Source organism: Ascaphus truei, chromosome 1 (genome assembly GCF_040206685.1).
Source record: "Ascaphus truei isolate aAscTru1 chromosome 1, aAscTru1.hap1, whole genome shotgun sequence".
Taxonomy (NCBI): domain Eukaryota; kingdom Metazoa; phylum Chordata; class Amphibia; order Anura; family Ascaphidae; genus Ascaphus; species Ascaphus truei.
The window spans coordinates 44,958,499-44,976,874 of NC_134483.1; the positions used below are offsets into that span (position 1 = coordinate 44,958,499).

The 18,376-nt window shown below is 43.9% G+C and overlaps 1 protein-coding gene across 9 annotated transcripts in view; it reads left to right on the top strand.

Moving 5' to 3' along the window:
• The window catches only part of ZNF532 (zinc finger protein 532), a 124,074-nt gene that overhangs the window by 77,526 nt on the left and 28,172 nt on the right, over positions 1-18,376 (top strand). For 8 of the 9 annotated variants that reach the window (XM_075587286.1, XM_075587303.1, XM_075587268.1 and 5 more), the window contains 5 exons: positions 6,834-7,015; positions 7,756-7,932; positions 11,152-11,314; positions 11,903-12,181; positions 15,091-15,203. In XM_075587286.1, coding sequence (XP_075443401.1) covers positions 6,834-7,015; positions 7,756-7,932; positions 11,152-11,314; positions 11,903-12,181; positions 15,091-15,203 — 914 coding nt within the window. Of the gene's footprint in view, positions 1-6,833; positions 7,016-7,755; positions 7,933-11,151; positions 11,315-11,902; positions 12,182-13,376; positions 13,483-15,090; positions 15,204-18,376 lie in introns of those variants that run through there. The other variant, XR_012799280.1, reaches the window with a different exon arrangement.

The window sequence follows — 18,376 nt, forward strand, 5'->3', positions numbered from 1 at the left end:
AGAAGGCCTGGGCGTATCGGGTGTAATGATCCATGATGACCAGCACATTGCCGCGGCTGTCCGGTTCAATGCATAGGAAGTCCATAGGCCTGGTGCTTTTTAAGTGGCCCATTGGGGCGGCCCGGGTGGGCAATGTCTTCCGCTGAATACACCGCACACACCGTCGACAGTGATGCTCTACTGCTTCTCTCATTTTGGGCCAGAAAAATCGATCTCTCACTAGGCCGAAAGTCTTGTCAACCCCCAAGTGACCATGTTCATCGTGTAGAGCCCTCAGCACCAAGTACTGTAGTCTTTTGGGGAGTACTAGTTGTCTCCTATTCGGGTGGTTATGATACTCTACCACTCTGTACAGTAGATTGTCTCGTAGTTCGAACTTGTCGGCTTCCCGCATTAGTATACCTCCTACATCCCCCTGGGCCTCTCTGAGGAGGGCCGGGCGATTTTTCCGGATAGCATAGCGGATGGCCCCCGCAACCGGGTCTTGCTCTTGGTAGCGTACCATATCTTTCCAGGCTATAATCTTGTGGGGGGTAACGTGCATGCCACTGGGGTCCCGATAAGCCTCCAGGATAGCGTTGGATGCGCATCCCAGAGAGTCAGCCACCCTTAATTCGGAGAATGCCACTTGATCATTGACTATGGCAGCGGTACAACATAGCGCTCTTATTCCGGGTCCCGGAATTTCTTCCCATTGGTCTTCATCGGGGGTAGTGGCCAGCCCTGGTCGCCTAGACAGGGCTTCAGCTCCAATGTTCATGGGGCCGGGCTTATATTTCAAGGTGAAATTGTAATTGAACAGGGCAGCCAACCAGCGATGGTCGGCCGCGTCGAGTTTGGCTGAGGTCATAATGTAGGTAAGTGGATTGTTGTCGGTGCGCACCTCGAACGACACACCGTACAAGTAATCGCGGAGCTTGTCGACAATGGCCCACTTGAGGGCCAAGAACTCCAGTTTGTGCACGGGGTAGTTTTGTTCACTGACGGTAAGGCTGCGGCTGATATAAGCTACTGGCCGTAGTCCCTCTGGGTATTTTTGATGTAACACCGCCCCTAGTCCACTCAGGCTAGCATCCACATGTAATATATATGGTTGTTCGGGGTTTGCATAGGCCAACACGGGGGCCGCGGTTAAACTCTGTTTTAGGTCCTTGAAGGCTTGTTCACACTCTGTCGTCCATTTGTCCCTGAAGGGTTGTCGGGCAGGCGTAGCCTTCCGGCCGGTGTCTTCCGGATATATTTTGAGGAGGGCGTTGAGGGCTTTGGCCCGTCGGGAATACCCCTCCACGAACCTGTGATAGTATCCGCAGAACCCCAGGAACGATCGCAACTCCCCCACATTGTCAGGTCGGGGCCAATTGACGACGGCTTCTATTTTGGCTGGGTCGTGGCGATTCCCTCAGTGGACACTATATGTCCCACGTAAGTCACCGACGTCCGGCAGAACCGGCATTTATCTAAGGAGAGCTTGAGTCCTTCTTGAGCTAATCGGTCAAGTACCTTCAGGAATCGAGCATCGTGTTCCTCCAGGGTCTTCCAGAAGACTATGATGTCATCCAAATACACGAGGCATTCTCGGGGGTTCAGGTCCCCTAAAGTTTTCTCCATTAGCCGCTGGAAGGTAGCGGGGGCACCACATATGCCTTGGGGCATACGGGTGAATTGGTAGAACCCCAATGGGCAAATGAACGCCGTTTTCTCTTGATTTTCATGACTCATAGGCACCTGGTAGTACCCGGACCGGAGGTTCAGTACACTGAACCATTTGCTTCCATATAGAGCGTCCAAGATTTCTTCTACGCGAGGAAGATTGTACTGGTCTGGTACGGTTCGATTATTGAGGGTCCTGTAGTCTACACATAACCTCACCGTCCAATTCTTCTTTCGCACTATCACTATGGGCGAGGCGCAAGGGCTTCGGGATTCTGTGACCATTCCGGCTTCTTCCATCTCATAGAGGGCCGCTCGTACATCTTCTACGTCCCTAGGAGCGAGCCGACGGGAACGTTCCCTGAAAGGCTTGGTATCAGTCATCCGAATGGTGTGTTGGGCGTGTCGGCTACACCCCACATCCATCTCCCCGGTAGAGAATACGTGTCGTCTCTCTTCCAGCTGTACTCTCAACCGCTCCTTCCACGTGTCAGACAGCCCGGACAAGCCAAAGTCGAAGTCTAACGGCGATCCGGGATCTTCCACTCGGTCAGCTTTTACTTGTACGGCCTCATCCACCGAGCTGATGGGGTAAATTCTCCCTATTCCTTGTCCCGCGTCGATGGCCGTGGGGAATGGCGAAAGATTTTGTACCATCACATAAATTCGCCGGGGAATGGCGGTCGGCCAATCCCGAAACTCCGGTACTAGCCAATATCCTCGGCGGACATCTTCTTCGGGCGTACTTTCTAGAGAAAAGAGCCGCTCCTCGCCTACTCGTTCAGCATATGCACACCAGGCGGGGACCCTCTGCGTCTCTCCCGGTAAGAGCCGAGTCAGCCCTGCCCGGCCGCAGAACAGCAGTCCGTGGTCCTCCGCGGGGGCCGGAGGGGAATCTGGATCCACTTGGACAAGTTGTAGCTGTAGACTGGACATGGGCAGTGCGTTAGTTTCATGTAGATAGGCCCGGATGACGGCTTGCACAATGTCCGCATTCGTACCTGGGATGATTGGATACTTAGGTGTTTCTTTGGGTTCTGGACACACCAAGGCGTCCACCTTCATGGGATGAGACTTCCCCGTGTTGAGCTGTTGTATCTCCAGATCCACGGTCACTATGCCATCAATGGGGTAGTCGTTATTGCTCAGCCCTCTTACTTTGATATGTCCTGTCGACTTCAGAGGACGCTTCTGGAGGTGTCGATCATAGAACCCGCGATATATGATGGTTACTTGAGGTCCCGTGTCCAGCAGGGCGGAGGAGTAGATACCGTCTACTAGTACCCGGATCAGCGCTACTGGCCCCACGCAGTTACTCTCCTCCTCGGGGTTATCGCCACTTTGGGTGGAAACAGGGGCTTCGAGGCTGGTCGCGTATACACCGCATATCATGGCCTGGGGCGTGAATTTCTTGGGCGATGGACTCTGGTGGCTTGACTCTCCCATCCGACAATCGTAGGAGATATGCCCCTTTTTCCCGCATTTATAGCAGGTCATATCTCGGGGTGTGGTACGGCGGCGAGGTTCGACCGGCGTATTTCGACCTCTCCGGGCCGGATTTGTCCGGCGGTTCCTCCTTCTCAGCACTCCCTTTGGGTTTAGTGCCGCTGGCTGCTTTAGACTTCTGTGGAGAGTGCAGCAGGAGATGCGTTTCGTGCTCTTTGACTTGCTGTAACAGTTTGATAAACGAGGGGGGAGGTCCTCGAGTTAGGTTATCGCGAATCATGTTTGCAATAGGGTGAATAGGACTGGACCCCCGTAGGTATTGTTTGCGGAGGTATTCGTCCATCTGGGAGGCGGTCAAGAATTTATGATGCAGCAGGGGACCCAGGGAGATTTGCACGCAGTGGATATAGGCAGACAAATCTTCTCCCTCCTTTTGGTTAATGGCATAGTACTTGGCCCACAATGCCCCATCATCCTCGGTCGCGCTATAGGCCTCGACGAGAAACTCGATCATCATACGAGCGGTCAGGTCGGGATACTGCTCTCGGTGGATGCTGACCAAAGTGGATGCCGGGGGTCTCGAGCACTCCATGATCCGTTGGCGTTTCACTACATCGGTACAAGACCATTCTTCCATTACTCCAATAGTATGTTCCTTCCAAGGATCTATCCCATCTTCTCCCGTGGGCACAGGTAGAGTCCCTGAGAAGGCCTTTAATTTCCGGTAGCTTTGAGAATGCGTGGCTAGGGTAAGTGCTTCTACTAACGGCGGAAAGCTTGAGGGAGTGGTTAACTGGTCTATCTTGTCATTGAGTTTCTGCAGCATATCACTACGCACCCCCGCTTCTTCGGATGCGCTAGACCCGGGATAGCTACAGTCTGATGGGCAGCTACCCGCCTCGCTCGCTGGGTAATGAGCAAAGGGGAGTGTAGGGTCGTCGTCACCTAGTTCCCCCACAGGGGGGTCCCGAAGGGGATAGACCAAGGGGCTGCCGCCGGACGGAGAGTTTGGAAGCGGCAGATATTGAGGGGCGGCTGGCTCGAGGACTACTAGATCTCGCCGACAGTCTACCAGCAAGGTGTTCCACTTAGCATCTTGGTCTATGAGTACGTCTACCAGGCGGGCTTTGGCAAAACCCGGTAGTTGTCGTAGGGCCGTTTGCAATGTCTCTAAGGATAGGACCATGGGTACTCGGGTCACAGCCACTGCGTGGCGGGTGGGTGTGCGCATTTGTCGCGCCCAGTCGTGTATTTCCTGACGCGAGGGAAGGGCCATGGCGGTATTTTTGGCTTGGGGGGCACCCCAGGTCTAAGATCTCAGCAGCGCCTCCAAATGTAGCCGTGCTTCCTATCGGACACAGGCCACTACCATATGCTGTATAATAACCTGTAGGCTCACAGCACCTAAGCCTCTGCCACGGAGAGCCTGGGGTGCTCACAATACTTATGACTTGGTGCAATGCCTCCACCTGCGACAGCTTCCGCCCTAGGGGAAGTGGGTCTTCGCAGGAACTTATATATATGAACACACACACAGCGATATACCTTAACCAATATATGTTTACTTGCAGCAACCAACAGATTAAATAACAGGTGTCCCTCCCTAGAGGAGACACTACTACCAGCGTCCGCTGAACGCTCACTCTCCCTCTCCCTTCACCGGGTGATCCCACCCCGTGTCCAGTTCCCGTGCGGAATAAGTTCCCCCACCCCTAAGTGTCAGTGGATGTATAAGTGTGTGACTGCGCAGCCACCGTGTCCCGGAGTGAAAATGGTACCATTGGTGCACTTGGAGTTTACCTGCCGGCACTCCTGTACCCGGTTCTGCAACTATCTTCACAAAGGATCGGCGTGGGCGTAGATGATGTCACCCGTGAGTGTCCGGGGCGATCCCACCCAGACACGCTGCGGCTTAGTGGCGGGGCCTGGTCCCAGGCCTCCCGCTTATATAGAACTGTCCTGATAGCAATCGTATTCACAGAAGGGGATCCGGAACCTAACTATGGCCCGTCCCTAGCTCCGCTGCACTCTACTGGGGCTCAGGGCCTAACTAGGTCTGGGGGCCTGCGGCCTAGGTATGGGCGGCCTGCCTCCCTACACCGGAGCTCCTTCTCCTTCCTCCGCCAGCTAGCTCTCACTCCTCGTGCGCCCCATCACTTCCTTTTCCTCCCTATCCTCGTACCTGATTGGTTCAGCCGTGTCACGGGGGACCGCGGGGGCTGCTGGGACCCGTAGTCCCCTAACTCCCCTCCTCCCTGAGCTCTCCTCCTTCGCGGGCTTTGTGACCTGCTCTGCGCATGCGCAACCTTTTGCCGGACTAGGTCTGCGCCGGCGCCACCCTTAAACATGGCGGCTCCCTTAACGCGGAACCTCCATTATTGGAGCGTTCCCTGGGTGCGACATAACCCACCCCACACAACAATTGGGGAAGAAACGGGGTCCCGGCTACACTTATTTTTGGTTAATATGCATGAAATACTTGCAGCACTGTTCTATTAAGAAAATGACAACCTTCCCTTCCCCCTCTGCTTTTGGATTTTATTTGCGTAATGCTTTTCTGGTATTCAAAGGTTTAGGAATATCACATTCCGATATGATCAATACAGATACAAATTGTTAACTAGACAATGTGAAATCCTGCAAGTAATCAGAAGTCTCTTTTTTTATTTTTATTTATTTATTTATTTTGAGTTCTCAACATGCAGGATAATGTTGGTTACATGCTCAACAAATACTAAACTTTTTTTTTTTTTTATGTGGATGTTGCAGGGAAATATCTTCCATGGTACTGTATTTACAATTTGGTTGTAATTTGCCACTTTATTTTTAGTATTACTTTGGACATTTTTAATAGCTTCAACAGCAAAACATTCATATTTATTAGAAAAACACATTATTATAAACACATAAGTTATGGTAGGCAAAAAAGAGAAAACCCCTCAGTGTACAGCAAATAAAAATACCACACATTCAAATGTCTGACAGGTCTGCAACCCTGCCTTTCACCATTATCGCCAGTAACCTTTTGCTTCTAATCCATTTTAACATGGAGCCCTATAAGCTTAGGCCTGCCTTATTACACCACTTTTGAGCACAGCCTGGGTTAAGAAGTGCATAGCAAGTAACCCTACTCACAGACGGCTGTTTTGACCTTTTGAGTCTCATCAGTGTGATAATGGTTATACTGGCTTTAACCCAGGCTATGCTGAAAAATAATGTAATAATGCAGGCACAAACGTATAGGGCTCCACGTTAAAATGGATTAGAAGCAAAAGGTGACCCTGTGTGCTCATTTGCATGTCATTTCCAAGAATCCCTGGCTGCAGTGGAAGCACTGTATGGCATGTGTGGCAAGAAAAATATACAATTGTGCTAATACAAAACATTGCAATATAGGATTTGTTTTTGCAAATTCATTTTTTTTTTGTTTTACACTAGTACTTTAGGGGCTTCTATAATGTTTTCCCTGTGTATATTTCAGTTATGAAATTCAATGGACTGTCCAAACTGCATGGATAATGCACTTTATTTTATGCATTATAGGCATTGCCTTTCAGTTCGAAATAATTACATCTTAGATTAGAACACAAAAAATAAATAAAATGCAGAAAATGCTATAAACCAGAAAGGAAACTCGTGTCACATTCTGTTACATATCCGGGGATAAGATTTGCTTTGTTAAAAAGTACAATACAAAATGTACATTACTCATGTAAATGTGTTGTTTTTGTTTCTAGAAGACATGCAGTATCTGTCAGATGCTGCTGCCAAACCAGTGTAGCTTTGCCTCCCATCAAAGGATACACCAGCATAAATCCCCATACACATGTCCTGAATGTGGAGCAATTTGCCGTTCTGCCCATTTTCAAACTCATGTCACCAGGAACTGTCTACATTACACTCGTAGGATTGGTTTCCGGTAAGTACTCTTATTGGCGTGGTTTTCTTCCGTTTAATTCGTTGTCAAATGAATACTTGCTAATAGCGACTTGTTCTTGTAACTAATGACACCATTTAATTATGAACATTTGTGAAATATGAATATTATTTAATTAGGAGTATACTACTCAAGGAAAAGTAGAAGTGTTTGAAATTGCCAAGAATTCTTGCGTTCCTTTTGGCATGTTTGTTAAAATGTATATCTGAATATTTTCTAATTGTACCCACACTGTCCCTAAAAATAAGTTCCAAGTACATTGTCTTATTGTTTAATAGATAAAATGCATAACTTGCTGTTTAGTGGGTAATCGGGATAAATAAACTATTCTACACATCTGATGTGGCATCAACATACATACTGTAGCTAACCGATCATATATTTTGTGTGTGTAAAGATGCACTTTTTGGGGACCTTGATATTTAGCCCACAAATAAATCATTTTCTGACTTTCATACTTGGCCTCCAAATAAGTAATTTTAGGACTTGGATGCTTTCCCCTTAAATCTTTTTGGGACCTTGATTCTTGGCCCTCTGGGGAATTATTCCCCCCTTCGCAAGAGTACTTGCTGTAGCTGATCTCTTCATAAGCAAAGAAAAGATGCCTTCACAGCATATAGAATTGGGGCAAAAGAAGAAAGCAAAAAGGATTAAACACACAATCTAAATCTTTTGAATATACTTCCAGTGGAACTGTACCTAATTTTTGTTGTGTTTTTCAGGTGTATACATTGCAATGTAGTGTATTCAGATGTGGCTGCATTGAAGTGTCATATACAAGGATCCCACTGTGAAGTCTTCTTCAAGTGTCCTGTTTGTCCAATGGCTTTTAAATCCGCACCCAGCACACATTCCCATGCCTACACACAGCATCCTGGTGTCCAGATAGGAGAACCAAAGTACGTAATACTAATGCACATGCTGCTTTCGATACATGTTGTGCAAATGTGATTGCTGTATAATTAACATTAATGTAGTAGATTTCAGCTAGAGACGTCTCCGTGCAACGGTAAGTCCTGTAGCATGCTTTGCCACGCTGGCGTTAGTATTTTGTGGTACCTCATTGACTTGTATTTACCAAGCCACAGGGCACTGCTTGGTGCAGGATTATAGCATTTTGACTCAGATTTGCTAAGTGGTCGTAAACTGTTATTACTCCTTCTGGCCTACTCAAGTGATTGGACCATAAAGCAGAGGTTCTCAACTCCAGCCCTCAAGACCCCCCCAACAGGTAAGGTTTTAAAGATATCCCAGCTTCAGCACAGGTGGCTGTCAGACTGAGCCACTAATTGAGCCTCCTGTGCTGAAGCAAGGATATCCTGAAAACGTGACCTGTTGGGGTGGGGGCGGCTTGAGGACTGAAGTGGAGAACCACTGCGTAAAGTGTTTTACATCAACGTATTGCTCCATAAATATGGCCCATTATCCTATCTTTGTCTTGCAGCTTTCAAGTGAATCTGTTTGTGACACATTAAAAACGACTTTGTTCCGCTAGATTCCAAGGCTAGAGCGAACAGTGTTAATTTTATTTAGCTTTTAGTTATGAAAATAAAAAGAACATGATATACACGGAACAGTTTTCTATGGTTCAAAAGAAGAAACTAGTTATTTTTGCTCTTCATTGTCTGTATTACATCGTTATTTATTTTTTGAATTTCCGTCTATTGTCCTTTGATACTTCAGTCTTTCTTTTATTTTATATTTGTATTGTTACAATGCCAACCATGCATGCAGTATTCTACAGACAAACATGCAGATGATTGATTGATTGAAAATACCGGTCGCTACACATAAAGCCGGGGCCATGGTAAAAAATACAGCGCTGAGACACGCTGAGCCAGGAAACTTACCTCCTGCATCCGGCATGTATGGGGCTTTGGTAGACGCTTCCGCAGGCGTGCGGAGGCGTGTGGAATTGCAGCCAACAGATTCATTTAATTTTTCGCGCTAGGGAAGCACGTGACCGGCAAAAGCCAATGGCACTGGGTGACGTGGCGCTCTAGCCCCGCCTCCCGACCCGCCTCACAAGCACGCTCGCTGACGCTCATGCCAGGACACAAAAAAGCTCCTGCTTGAGCAGGAGAGCATGAGCGTCAGCGCGGCTCAGCGCTGTATTTTTTTTACCATGGCCCCGGCCTAAATACAGGGAGGAGAGCATCAGACATGAATGTTAACAATAGGGAAAAATCTTGCAGTCAAAGTGAAAACATACAGAAACGACTAGAAAATAAGTGTATTCCGGATCCACATGGCTAAGATGGTGCTCATGTGCAGAGAACTTAATGAATGCTGAAAAGACCATCGCGGAGATACAGACATTATGTAAATGGTCATCAATGTCCCCTTTCTTGTGTGAGTAACATCCCTTATCAGTCATTTTCTCTAGGACACATTGTCAGCAATTACGTTATTGCCGAGCGATAATATGCACGGGTATGAATGGCCTTTACTTGGTTCGTAGTGATTTCTCTATTAAAATATTGTTTCAGAAGTCATCGGAAAATAACTGCATTGTGAAGCATTTCTTTTAAGGTGCCTTGGTTATCACTTTGTTCAATCGCTTTGCTCCTTTTAGGAGTAAGAAGCTTGAGGAAGAATGAGTAATATAATTTGTTCATTCATCTTTAATTCTTTCCCTCCTTATAAAAATGTAGAACTTTTAAGAAAGCGCATAGGATAGAAAAGCAAACGAGCAGTGTTAATTCAGAATAGCATATTGTTTGCCATCTAAAAGTTGTGTTACGGGAGAAAAATACAGCATTCTGCTTTTAACACAAATCATGGCTATGAAAAGCTACATAGAAAAATCCAGTTTCCGGTATTCCGGTGTATAACAAACATTTTTGCGGACATGGACGGAAGTATTTCCGTGGTTTCTACAATGATTTTCTTTCATTTTTATGCAAATGTCTGTGATCTCCATTCTTTTTAACGTTTGATCATTCATTATTTTTTTTTTTTTTTTGTATGAGGGTCTGGTTCTTTAAATCTGGATGTATAGGATAGGAGCTGCTTGCACATATATAAATGGAAAATTATCAATTTGTAGCTTTTCACCCTGGTTCATGTCCAATTTTTGGGCATCTAAGACAGTCTTGTTTTTGGTGTGAATGGGATCTGGTCAGAAACGTCAAAAAATGAAATGCAGACTATTGTACAAATTAATGTTCAAGGACAGAATGATAACTGGGAGTGACATGTCTTTGTAAACTCACACCACCTCCCGCCCCCTCTAGACCTCTATAAATGTAACTTTAGAATTTCTCTAAGGGAGTGTTGACGTACCAGGTATGTATGTATAGGTATGGTTCTAGTAATACAGCTTAACCCCGTTATAGCGCGGTCCTCGGGGGCCACCCGCGACCACCGCGTTATAAACAAGGTCGCGGGAAAAAAATGGCCGCCGGATTTTTTTTATTTTTTTTTTAAAGTTTTTTTTTTTTTGTGGTGGTGGTACCGTGTCCGCCGGAGGGGGAAAGCTGAGAACTCTCCCAGCGTTCCTAGACCCGGTGGGGCAGCGGCAACAGCACACAGCACTTACCCGGCATCTGGCAGCTCTTCTCCCTGTCTCTGCTTCCTGCTTCTGTCTTGCGAGAGCAAGCTCCCTTAAAGAGACAGTGTGTGTGTGTGTGTGTGTGTGTGTGTGTGTGAGTGTGTGCAGTGTGCTGAGTGTATGCAGTGTGCTGTGAATGTATGCAGTGTGCTGTGAGTGTGTGCTATGAGTGTATGCAGTGTGGTGTGTGTGTGCAGTGTGCAGTGTGCTGTGAGTGTGTGCAGTGTGCAGTGTGCTGTGGGTGTGTGCAGTGTGCTGTGAATGTATGCAGTGTGCAGTGTGTGTGCAAAAAAAAACTTAATTTTTTTTTAAAAATTCGCGGTCCACGCTCAAACCGCGTTATAAGCGGATCCGCGTTATAGTGGATCGCGCTATAATGGGGTGAGCTGTATTTAGTAATTTTGATAAATTAACCACTAATTTGATTGATTGAAGATGGCAATGTAAAGAAAAGGTCCACCCTTGCTTGATATTTCCCTGGATGATTCCTAGTAGTTAATATTTCTCTTTCAAACATTCACCTGCCAGAAAGCCAGCAAGTTACAGAAAAAGTTTCTCTTTGCAGAATTATCTACAAATGTTCCATGTGTGACACCGTGTTCACCCTACAGCCCTTGCTCTTCCGCCACTTTGATCAGCACATCGAACACCAGAAAGTGTCTGTATTCAAGTGTCCAGACTGCTCTCTCTTGTATGCACAGAAGCAGCTAATGATGGACCACATCAAGGTAGGAGTTATTAGCTTTTAAGAAAACCATGCCATGTGCTTGGTCTGCTTTTGATTACACTGTGTTTGTTATGGATCATATTATATATTCATAATAGTGATGACATGCCCGACAACATTTAATGGCGTGGATGAAGTAGCAGAAGTCCGGCCTTGCCTGTGGACGGGGGATTTTCTGGGTCCCTAATAATATCTAGTTTGAGGGGAGCTGGAATCCTCATGCTAACATTTTTCATGGCTCTAAGGTTTTGGAGAATCCCACTTCAGGTTTTCATGTATACTGTTCCCTTAATTGTAAAGTATAAAGTTGCCAAATAGGGGTCAAGGTTTCTGTAAAACATGAAATGGCATAAATGGATAACTGCAAGATACAAGATTCAGAGAGACTGTTGGGCAGATTGTTGAGTTAAAAACCAGTATGGTCGCAAACCCCTGCATGCATAATGATCAGTTAATCAGTAATTGTGTTTTGTCTTTTTTATGGCTCTCCTGGTGTATCAATAAATTAACATGGTTTTATCAAAAGTTAACTGTTCAAGAGTATCATATGGATTTCTAGTGTTTCTCATATGTCTTCTTTGTTTTACAGTCCATGCATGGGACATTGAAAAGTGTTGAAGGCCCCCCAAATCTAGGTGTAAATTTGCCTTTGAGTACTAAACCCACTATTCAGAATTTAACGAGTAAGGAGGAATCGAAGCCTGTTAATGGGACAGATAAGCTGGAGAAAACATCTGTGGTCCCTGATAAGAAAGCTGGCCAGTTGGTCAAGGAAACAACTATTCCAGGCTGGACCTGTTGGGATTGTGATCAACTTTTCACCCAGAGAGACGTATATATAACGCACATGAAAAAAGAACATGGACAGGTACATTTTCACTTAATAGAAAAATAAGTTTTATTTTCTAGTGTTCCAAACAACCACTGAAGCAGAGGTCATTTTTGGATGTTTATAGTATGTTATCGTCCTGTTTTTTCCCTCTTTGGTACTGTTAGCTGGTGCTTCTATCATAAAACTGTAGTTAATAACGTTTTGGACAACTCCTTGACAATTCAGCAGTTTCCTTGGTTCCCTGCTCCTTCCATAATGTATTCTGTGTGTAACAACAGGTCAAAGAACTTTAAGGATAGTAATAATGAGAAGGAGGAACGTAGGGGATCGAGAAAAGTCAATAGCTCAAAACAGTTAGAGAGTGACCATGTCAGAAGAGCCCATAGGGAGAAACAATGGTGGGCCTTTTCTTAAACCGTAATGGACATATAAACGTTATATGGGTTGCACTCATGCATGCATACATATACAGGCCCACACATGCATTCATTTGTGTATGTATGCACTCATAGATAAAAACACTAATGTATGCATACAGTACATACACTGCAAGGACATGGAGCAAACTACCTCTCCGTGCAGCTGCACTTACCCACAGACATGGGACATGTAGCCAGTCTACCCAAGGTTTCGGGAGTGTCCTGGTCATTCTGGGAGCCTTGTGGACCTTGAAGACCCACCTAATGGCAGGGCCCATGAGTGATTTCCCTGGGTAACCAGGAGGTTCATCTGACATGAGAGGAAACCTATTTTGATATTTAATACCTTGATCACTAAAAAAGTTAACATTTTACATGCATATTTTGCAAGTCTTTATCTACAAGAGAGAATGTCTTCATGATGTTGAAGGCAGGCTACACCCTAAAAAATTAAGTCCTCCTATTGTTGTTTTTTTTTTGGTAAGCATGGTTTATTTTTTATTGCATTTTTTACAAAGCATATTAAAGTTACGATCCCTTAAAAAATAAACAAAATGTAAAAAAAACAGTGGCCATATTACCACTTTGGTGATGTCCTGTGATGCAGGAAGTTCCAGTTATCAATGTAACATCGCACCACTTTCCGCTCTATGAAGATGACAGAAAGATACAATGTTACTAAAATCAATCAGCATAGGACACCGGTGATACATCACATCTAAAGAAGCTCATTCTGCAATGACAACTTTATATTAAAATTTCACTACTTTCAAACACTGCCTCGTGCTGTTACCAAATGGTCCCTCTCACAGGTAGAGCCATAACTGACATCAGAAGACATGGCAGTTGGACAGCAGAGAGATGCAGGACACTGAACATGGCAGCACACAGTAGAAAACCATGAAGTCCATTACTTTGGTATGATTTCACTTGATTATTTTATTGATACTTACTAAATGGGGCTCTTCCATAATATGCCTTCCTGCGCCGGACCAGTCCTTCTGGTCTGTTTATTCTGTCGGCGCCAGATTTAAAACATTTTTTTTTTATGGATTAGCACTACTTGGTAAAATGGGCTTTTGTCCATTCTAGATACCTTAAATGCACCGTACATAAAAAACCATTCAGATTATATTTTTTTTTTTTTTTTTTTTCACAATTGGGGTGTAGCCTGCTTTTAATGTTAAAAGTTAGTTGCACTGGTCACATTTCACTGTACAGTACGTCATTCATTATGAAAGAGATTTATTTAACACTTCAGACGTGAGAACAATTTACAGTGCTTATTGTTGAGACGCGTTTTTACTATTCCTGAAGTAGCCTGCAATATATTGCTCTGAGACAGCAGGCAAAAGGTGGGCAATGCATTGTGGGTGCTTTTAGTAGCACAGGTGTTAACGATCCTGACAGGAATATTCTAGAATAAATCTTTAAGGCTTTATGTTGCCCCTTGAGTTTAAAAGCATCACACTGACTAACCACTACATTACCAAAATGCTTCTGAATTTTTTATGATAAGGGCCACTCACAGTATAAAAGTAGGACAAATTGCCCGTGGCAGTAAAATACTTATACTCAAATATGTAGGACCAGTCCTATGCATTTTAAGCTTAAAAAGACTGAGTGAGAAAGGGGATCTCCTAGTGCATCAGCTATAAAGCTTCATTTTTAGCGATGCTCACAATTAAAACAATTTAGTAGTTGTGCTGCTACATATGGGGTCGCTTGTTACCATAATTTGGCTCGCTTAACCTTCATTATCACAAAGTTTATAGTACCATTTGTGATGGAATAGAAAGTCGTTGTGACATGTACATTGCATTAATGTGAGTCACTGATCTGCAACTTCTTCTCTGAGCCTTAATTGAAGCAGCAATCCCACCTAATTCATAATTCCTTAACTGCATATAACAGGATCAGGCTGTAAAGAATGTATCAGAAAAGGCTGTCATTACATGCATATTTCTCCATAATAGAAAATCACTAGAGCAATTTGAAATATGTGCGGTCAGGGGGCAATAAGGAAAAGCAAGTCTTATGAACAGTGTCTTGGAAATGCACCCATAATAAATGATTGGCTGTCTGATTTTTCAGTCTCTCAAAGTCCTGCCGAATCTAAGTTTTTTATTTATTTTTTTTCCTGCTGCAAAGCTTAGAATCCCTATTACTTTGGTTTTCTATAGAAAATTATAAGTTTAATTATTGAACGGTAGTAGTGAGGATTGTTTGTTGACAATCCATTTTAGTCTAAATCTTGATATCAAATTATATGAATTAGTCAAGTTACCATGTCGTTATTAGTCTTACCATCTTACCGATCTACTGTACTTAGTTTCCTGCATATAAAAACATGTATGTATATGTTGACAAACACACACATGATGGTGCTGCACATTTTTATATTACTTTGCCTTACTTTTTGGGGTCTTTATAATGATCAGAATGTCAAATTTTAAATATCAAATTGTCAATATTTGTCATTATTTTGCACACGTTAATGCTTTTGTTTTCTGTATCTCTTTAAAGCAAATGAAGAAGCACCCATGCCGACAATGTGACAAATCTTTTAGTTCTTCTCACAGTCTGTGTCGCCACAACCGTATCAAACACAAGGGCATCAAGAAACTCTACAGCTGCTCGTAAGTTCTCTATACTTGTGTAATTTTTAGGATGTTCTGACTCAGACAGTAAATATTTATTTTGTTACCAAATGCCATCTCGGGCCATGTTTAAATATAAAACCATAGTTAAAGGTCTCATAGTCACATCTAAAATAAATTTTAAAGGCTGAAGATTTCACAGTCTTTGTATTGTGTGTTTCGTAGCCATTTATGACCATATATGCTAAGCTGCAAATTATATCTGAATGCGAAGGTGGGAAGAAGACAACTGAAAAAAGAACACAAAAACAATCAACATTAATAACAAAGAATAATCTCGGGCTCTAACTCCAACCCCTTGGATATCACCTGTGGTGTCCCGCAAAACTCAGTTCTGGGGCCCCTACTCTTCTCCGTGTTCATCAATGATCTTCCTACAGCTTGTAAGGGAGCTTCAATACACATGTATGCAGATGACACAATCTTATATGCACACAGCCATAGCCTCTCTGACCTTGAACACATACTTCAATCTGACTTTTTGAGACTTGAAAATTGGATTTCCCAAAACAAACTGTTTCTTAACACTGACAAGACTGTAATAATGGTATTTGGGACCATGGCTACATTTTTAAAGCTTCCAATGACTGAGCTCCAGATCAGAATCAACGCTAACACCACCCTAACTCCTGTTACTAGTTTTAAATACTTGGGCATATGGTTTGACTCCCATTTAACATTCGGGATGCACATTGATACCCTGACATCCAAAACCTATGCCAAACTAGGTGTACTTTACAAGAACAAATCCTCCCTAAGTCTGCTAGTCAGAAAGCGTATCGCAGAGCAGATGCTAATGCCAATTATCGACTATGGGGACATAGTATACGGCTCGGCTCCCCAAACCCACCTTGGCAAACGTGACACCCTCAACAATTCAATATGCCGTTTTGTTCTCCAATGCAACTACAACACACATCACTGCGAAATGCTCAAAGAACTAGATTGCTCATCACTTGAGTCTAGGTGCAAAGTTCATATTTCCTGTCTTGCCTTCAAATACTTCCTTGGAAGCTATCCGCCTATCTGAACATGCTCCTCACCCCTACCACATGCAGCACTTATCATCTGAGATCTGACTCATTGTCCCAAGGTTCAGCAAAATAGCTGGCCGCTCCTCCTTCTCTTACCGTGCACCCCAAAACTGGAACAATCTACCGGAGACTCTCTCAGCCACCACCAGTCTAAGTTCTTTCAAAACTAAAGCTGTCTCATATTTTTATCTGGTCTGTAACTGTTACATACGGCTATAATATATATTATCTCTTTCTGTGCATGTTATATCTTGTATATAATGTATACCCTGTTCACTTATGTAACTGTATTTGTAACCATGTATTATTTGTCTTAACTCTGTGCCCAGGACATACTTGAAAACGAGAGGTAACTCTCAATGTATTACTTCCTGGTAAAACATTTTATAAATAAATAGCAGGGAATTTCAACTAGAACTGAAGAATGGCTTCAGCTTGCTAGAAATCCATGGGTACATTAATTATGAAGAACGTATGAAGATTGTAGTTGAGATATAGAAGAAAAGCAATTACTGAGGAGACCTGAAGCCCTCTGTGGCATGCCGGTTTTCTTGCTTTAGGATCTGTAGAACACCATATGCTTTCATATGGGATCCTAACTTAGGGGATTTAACACAACAAAATAAAAGGGGCCTGGTTTATTACTTTAGGAACATCTTTACCTCCTCACCCCCGAGGTTCCGCTCCTCTTGTCCTCACAGGGAACCTGACCCTCTCAAACTTTCTCCTTCTCTAATATACTTGCTGTGATGTCATGATCCCATGGCAACTCTCCACAAGATCCAAAAGGAGCAGAAGTACCCAAAAAAGAGAGACTATATAGTGTACACTGTGTTGGAAATATTCAAAGGCGGTGTATGGATCCAATCTTGGCTCATATGTCAGCCCACTTACAGTGTTTAGATGGATAAACAGCCTTCTCCTAACTGTAGCATTCACTTTTCTTCTTGGCGTGATGAGTGTAGATAATCCCACATTCAGAGACACAAAAGAGACATAGTGCAATTAAATCATAAACAATTTAGTAGAAAAAAAGTCATGTACTTTAGGTACTCGCACTCTGTACATGAAAGATAAACTATGACAGGAGGAAAACACTGTGCTAAGATCACCGTGTGTGCTGCTCTGAGGATCCGGCTGCAGTCCTCTGATGATCAGGGAGAAACTCCTGACGTCACTGCCTGTCACGGTTGTCACTTCCGGTATCGCCATGGAGCTTTCTGCTTGAGTGTTGATCATCCAGTGCTTAGACTGCATGATCCCATGGCAACACAGGGTGGAGCCTGATACATTCTAACCTTCTATTAACCCCTTAGGAGGGGGGTTTCATAAGAAAATGTAACTGATATGGTTAGGAAGACTATCAAAGATAACAAAAGCTTAAACACAGCGAATCATGATTGGAAAGAGAGTTGAGGACTTCTACATGAAATTGTATAAGAACACCGATAACACAGGGCATAATCCATCCATCAAAGCAAGAAGAAACCACCAATTATGTACCGTGCATCCTTCCAGAAGAAGTGACAAAAGCAATAAAATATATTAAGAATGGAAGGCTCCCGGGCAAGATGGAATTACAGCTTAAATCTTGAAAGATCTGGGGAAGTAGAGAAAATCCTGACAAAACTCTTTACATGCTGCTTGAAGAACAGGACAATTCGAGAACGTTGGAGCAATTCCCTAGTCTACTTCGAATCACTTAGAAGATTTTTACGAAGATGCTCACTAATCGGCTGCAACATACCCTAGACTTACATCAGCCTAGAGAACAATGGCATTTTGCAGCGCATACAACACAATGGACGACATCCAAGTCGTTCAAGAACTGATTTCCAGAAGTAACGAATATGATCTAAACATTCATTTTAGGATTCAAAGATTTACAAAAAAGCATTTTGCTTCTGTGTCTACTGCAGTGGTTCAAAATGCATCAACAAGACAGTGTTGAAGGATACATTGATATTATAAAGCACATTTACGAGAGTGCCACATCAAGCATTCGATTACATAAGGATCAGCAATGGAGTGCGACAAAGGAGACACCATGTCACCAAAGCTTTTCACAGCTTCACTTGAATTGTTCAAGACATTGCATTTGGGAAACAATGTTTACCT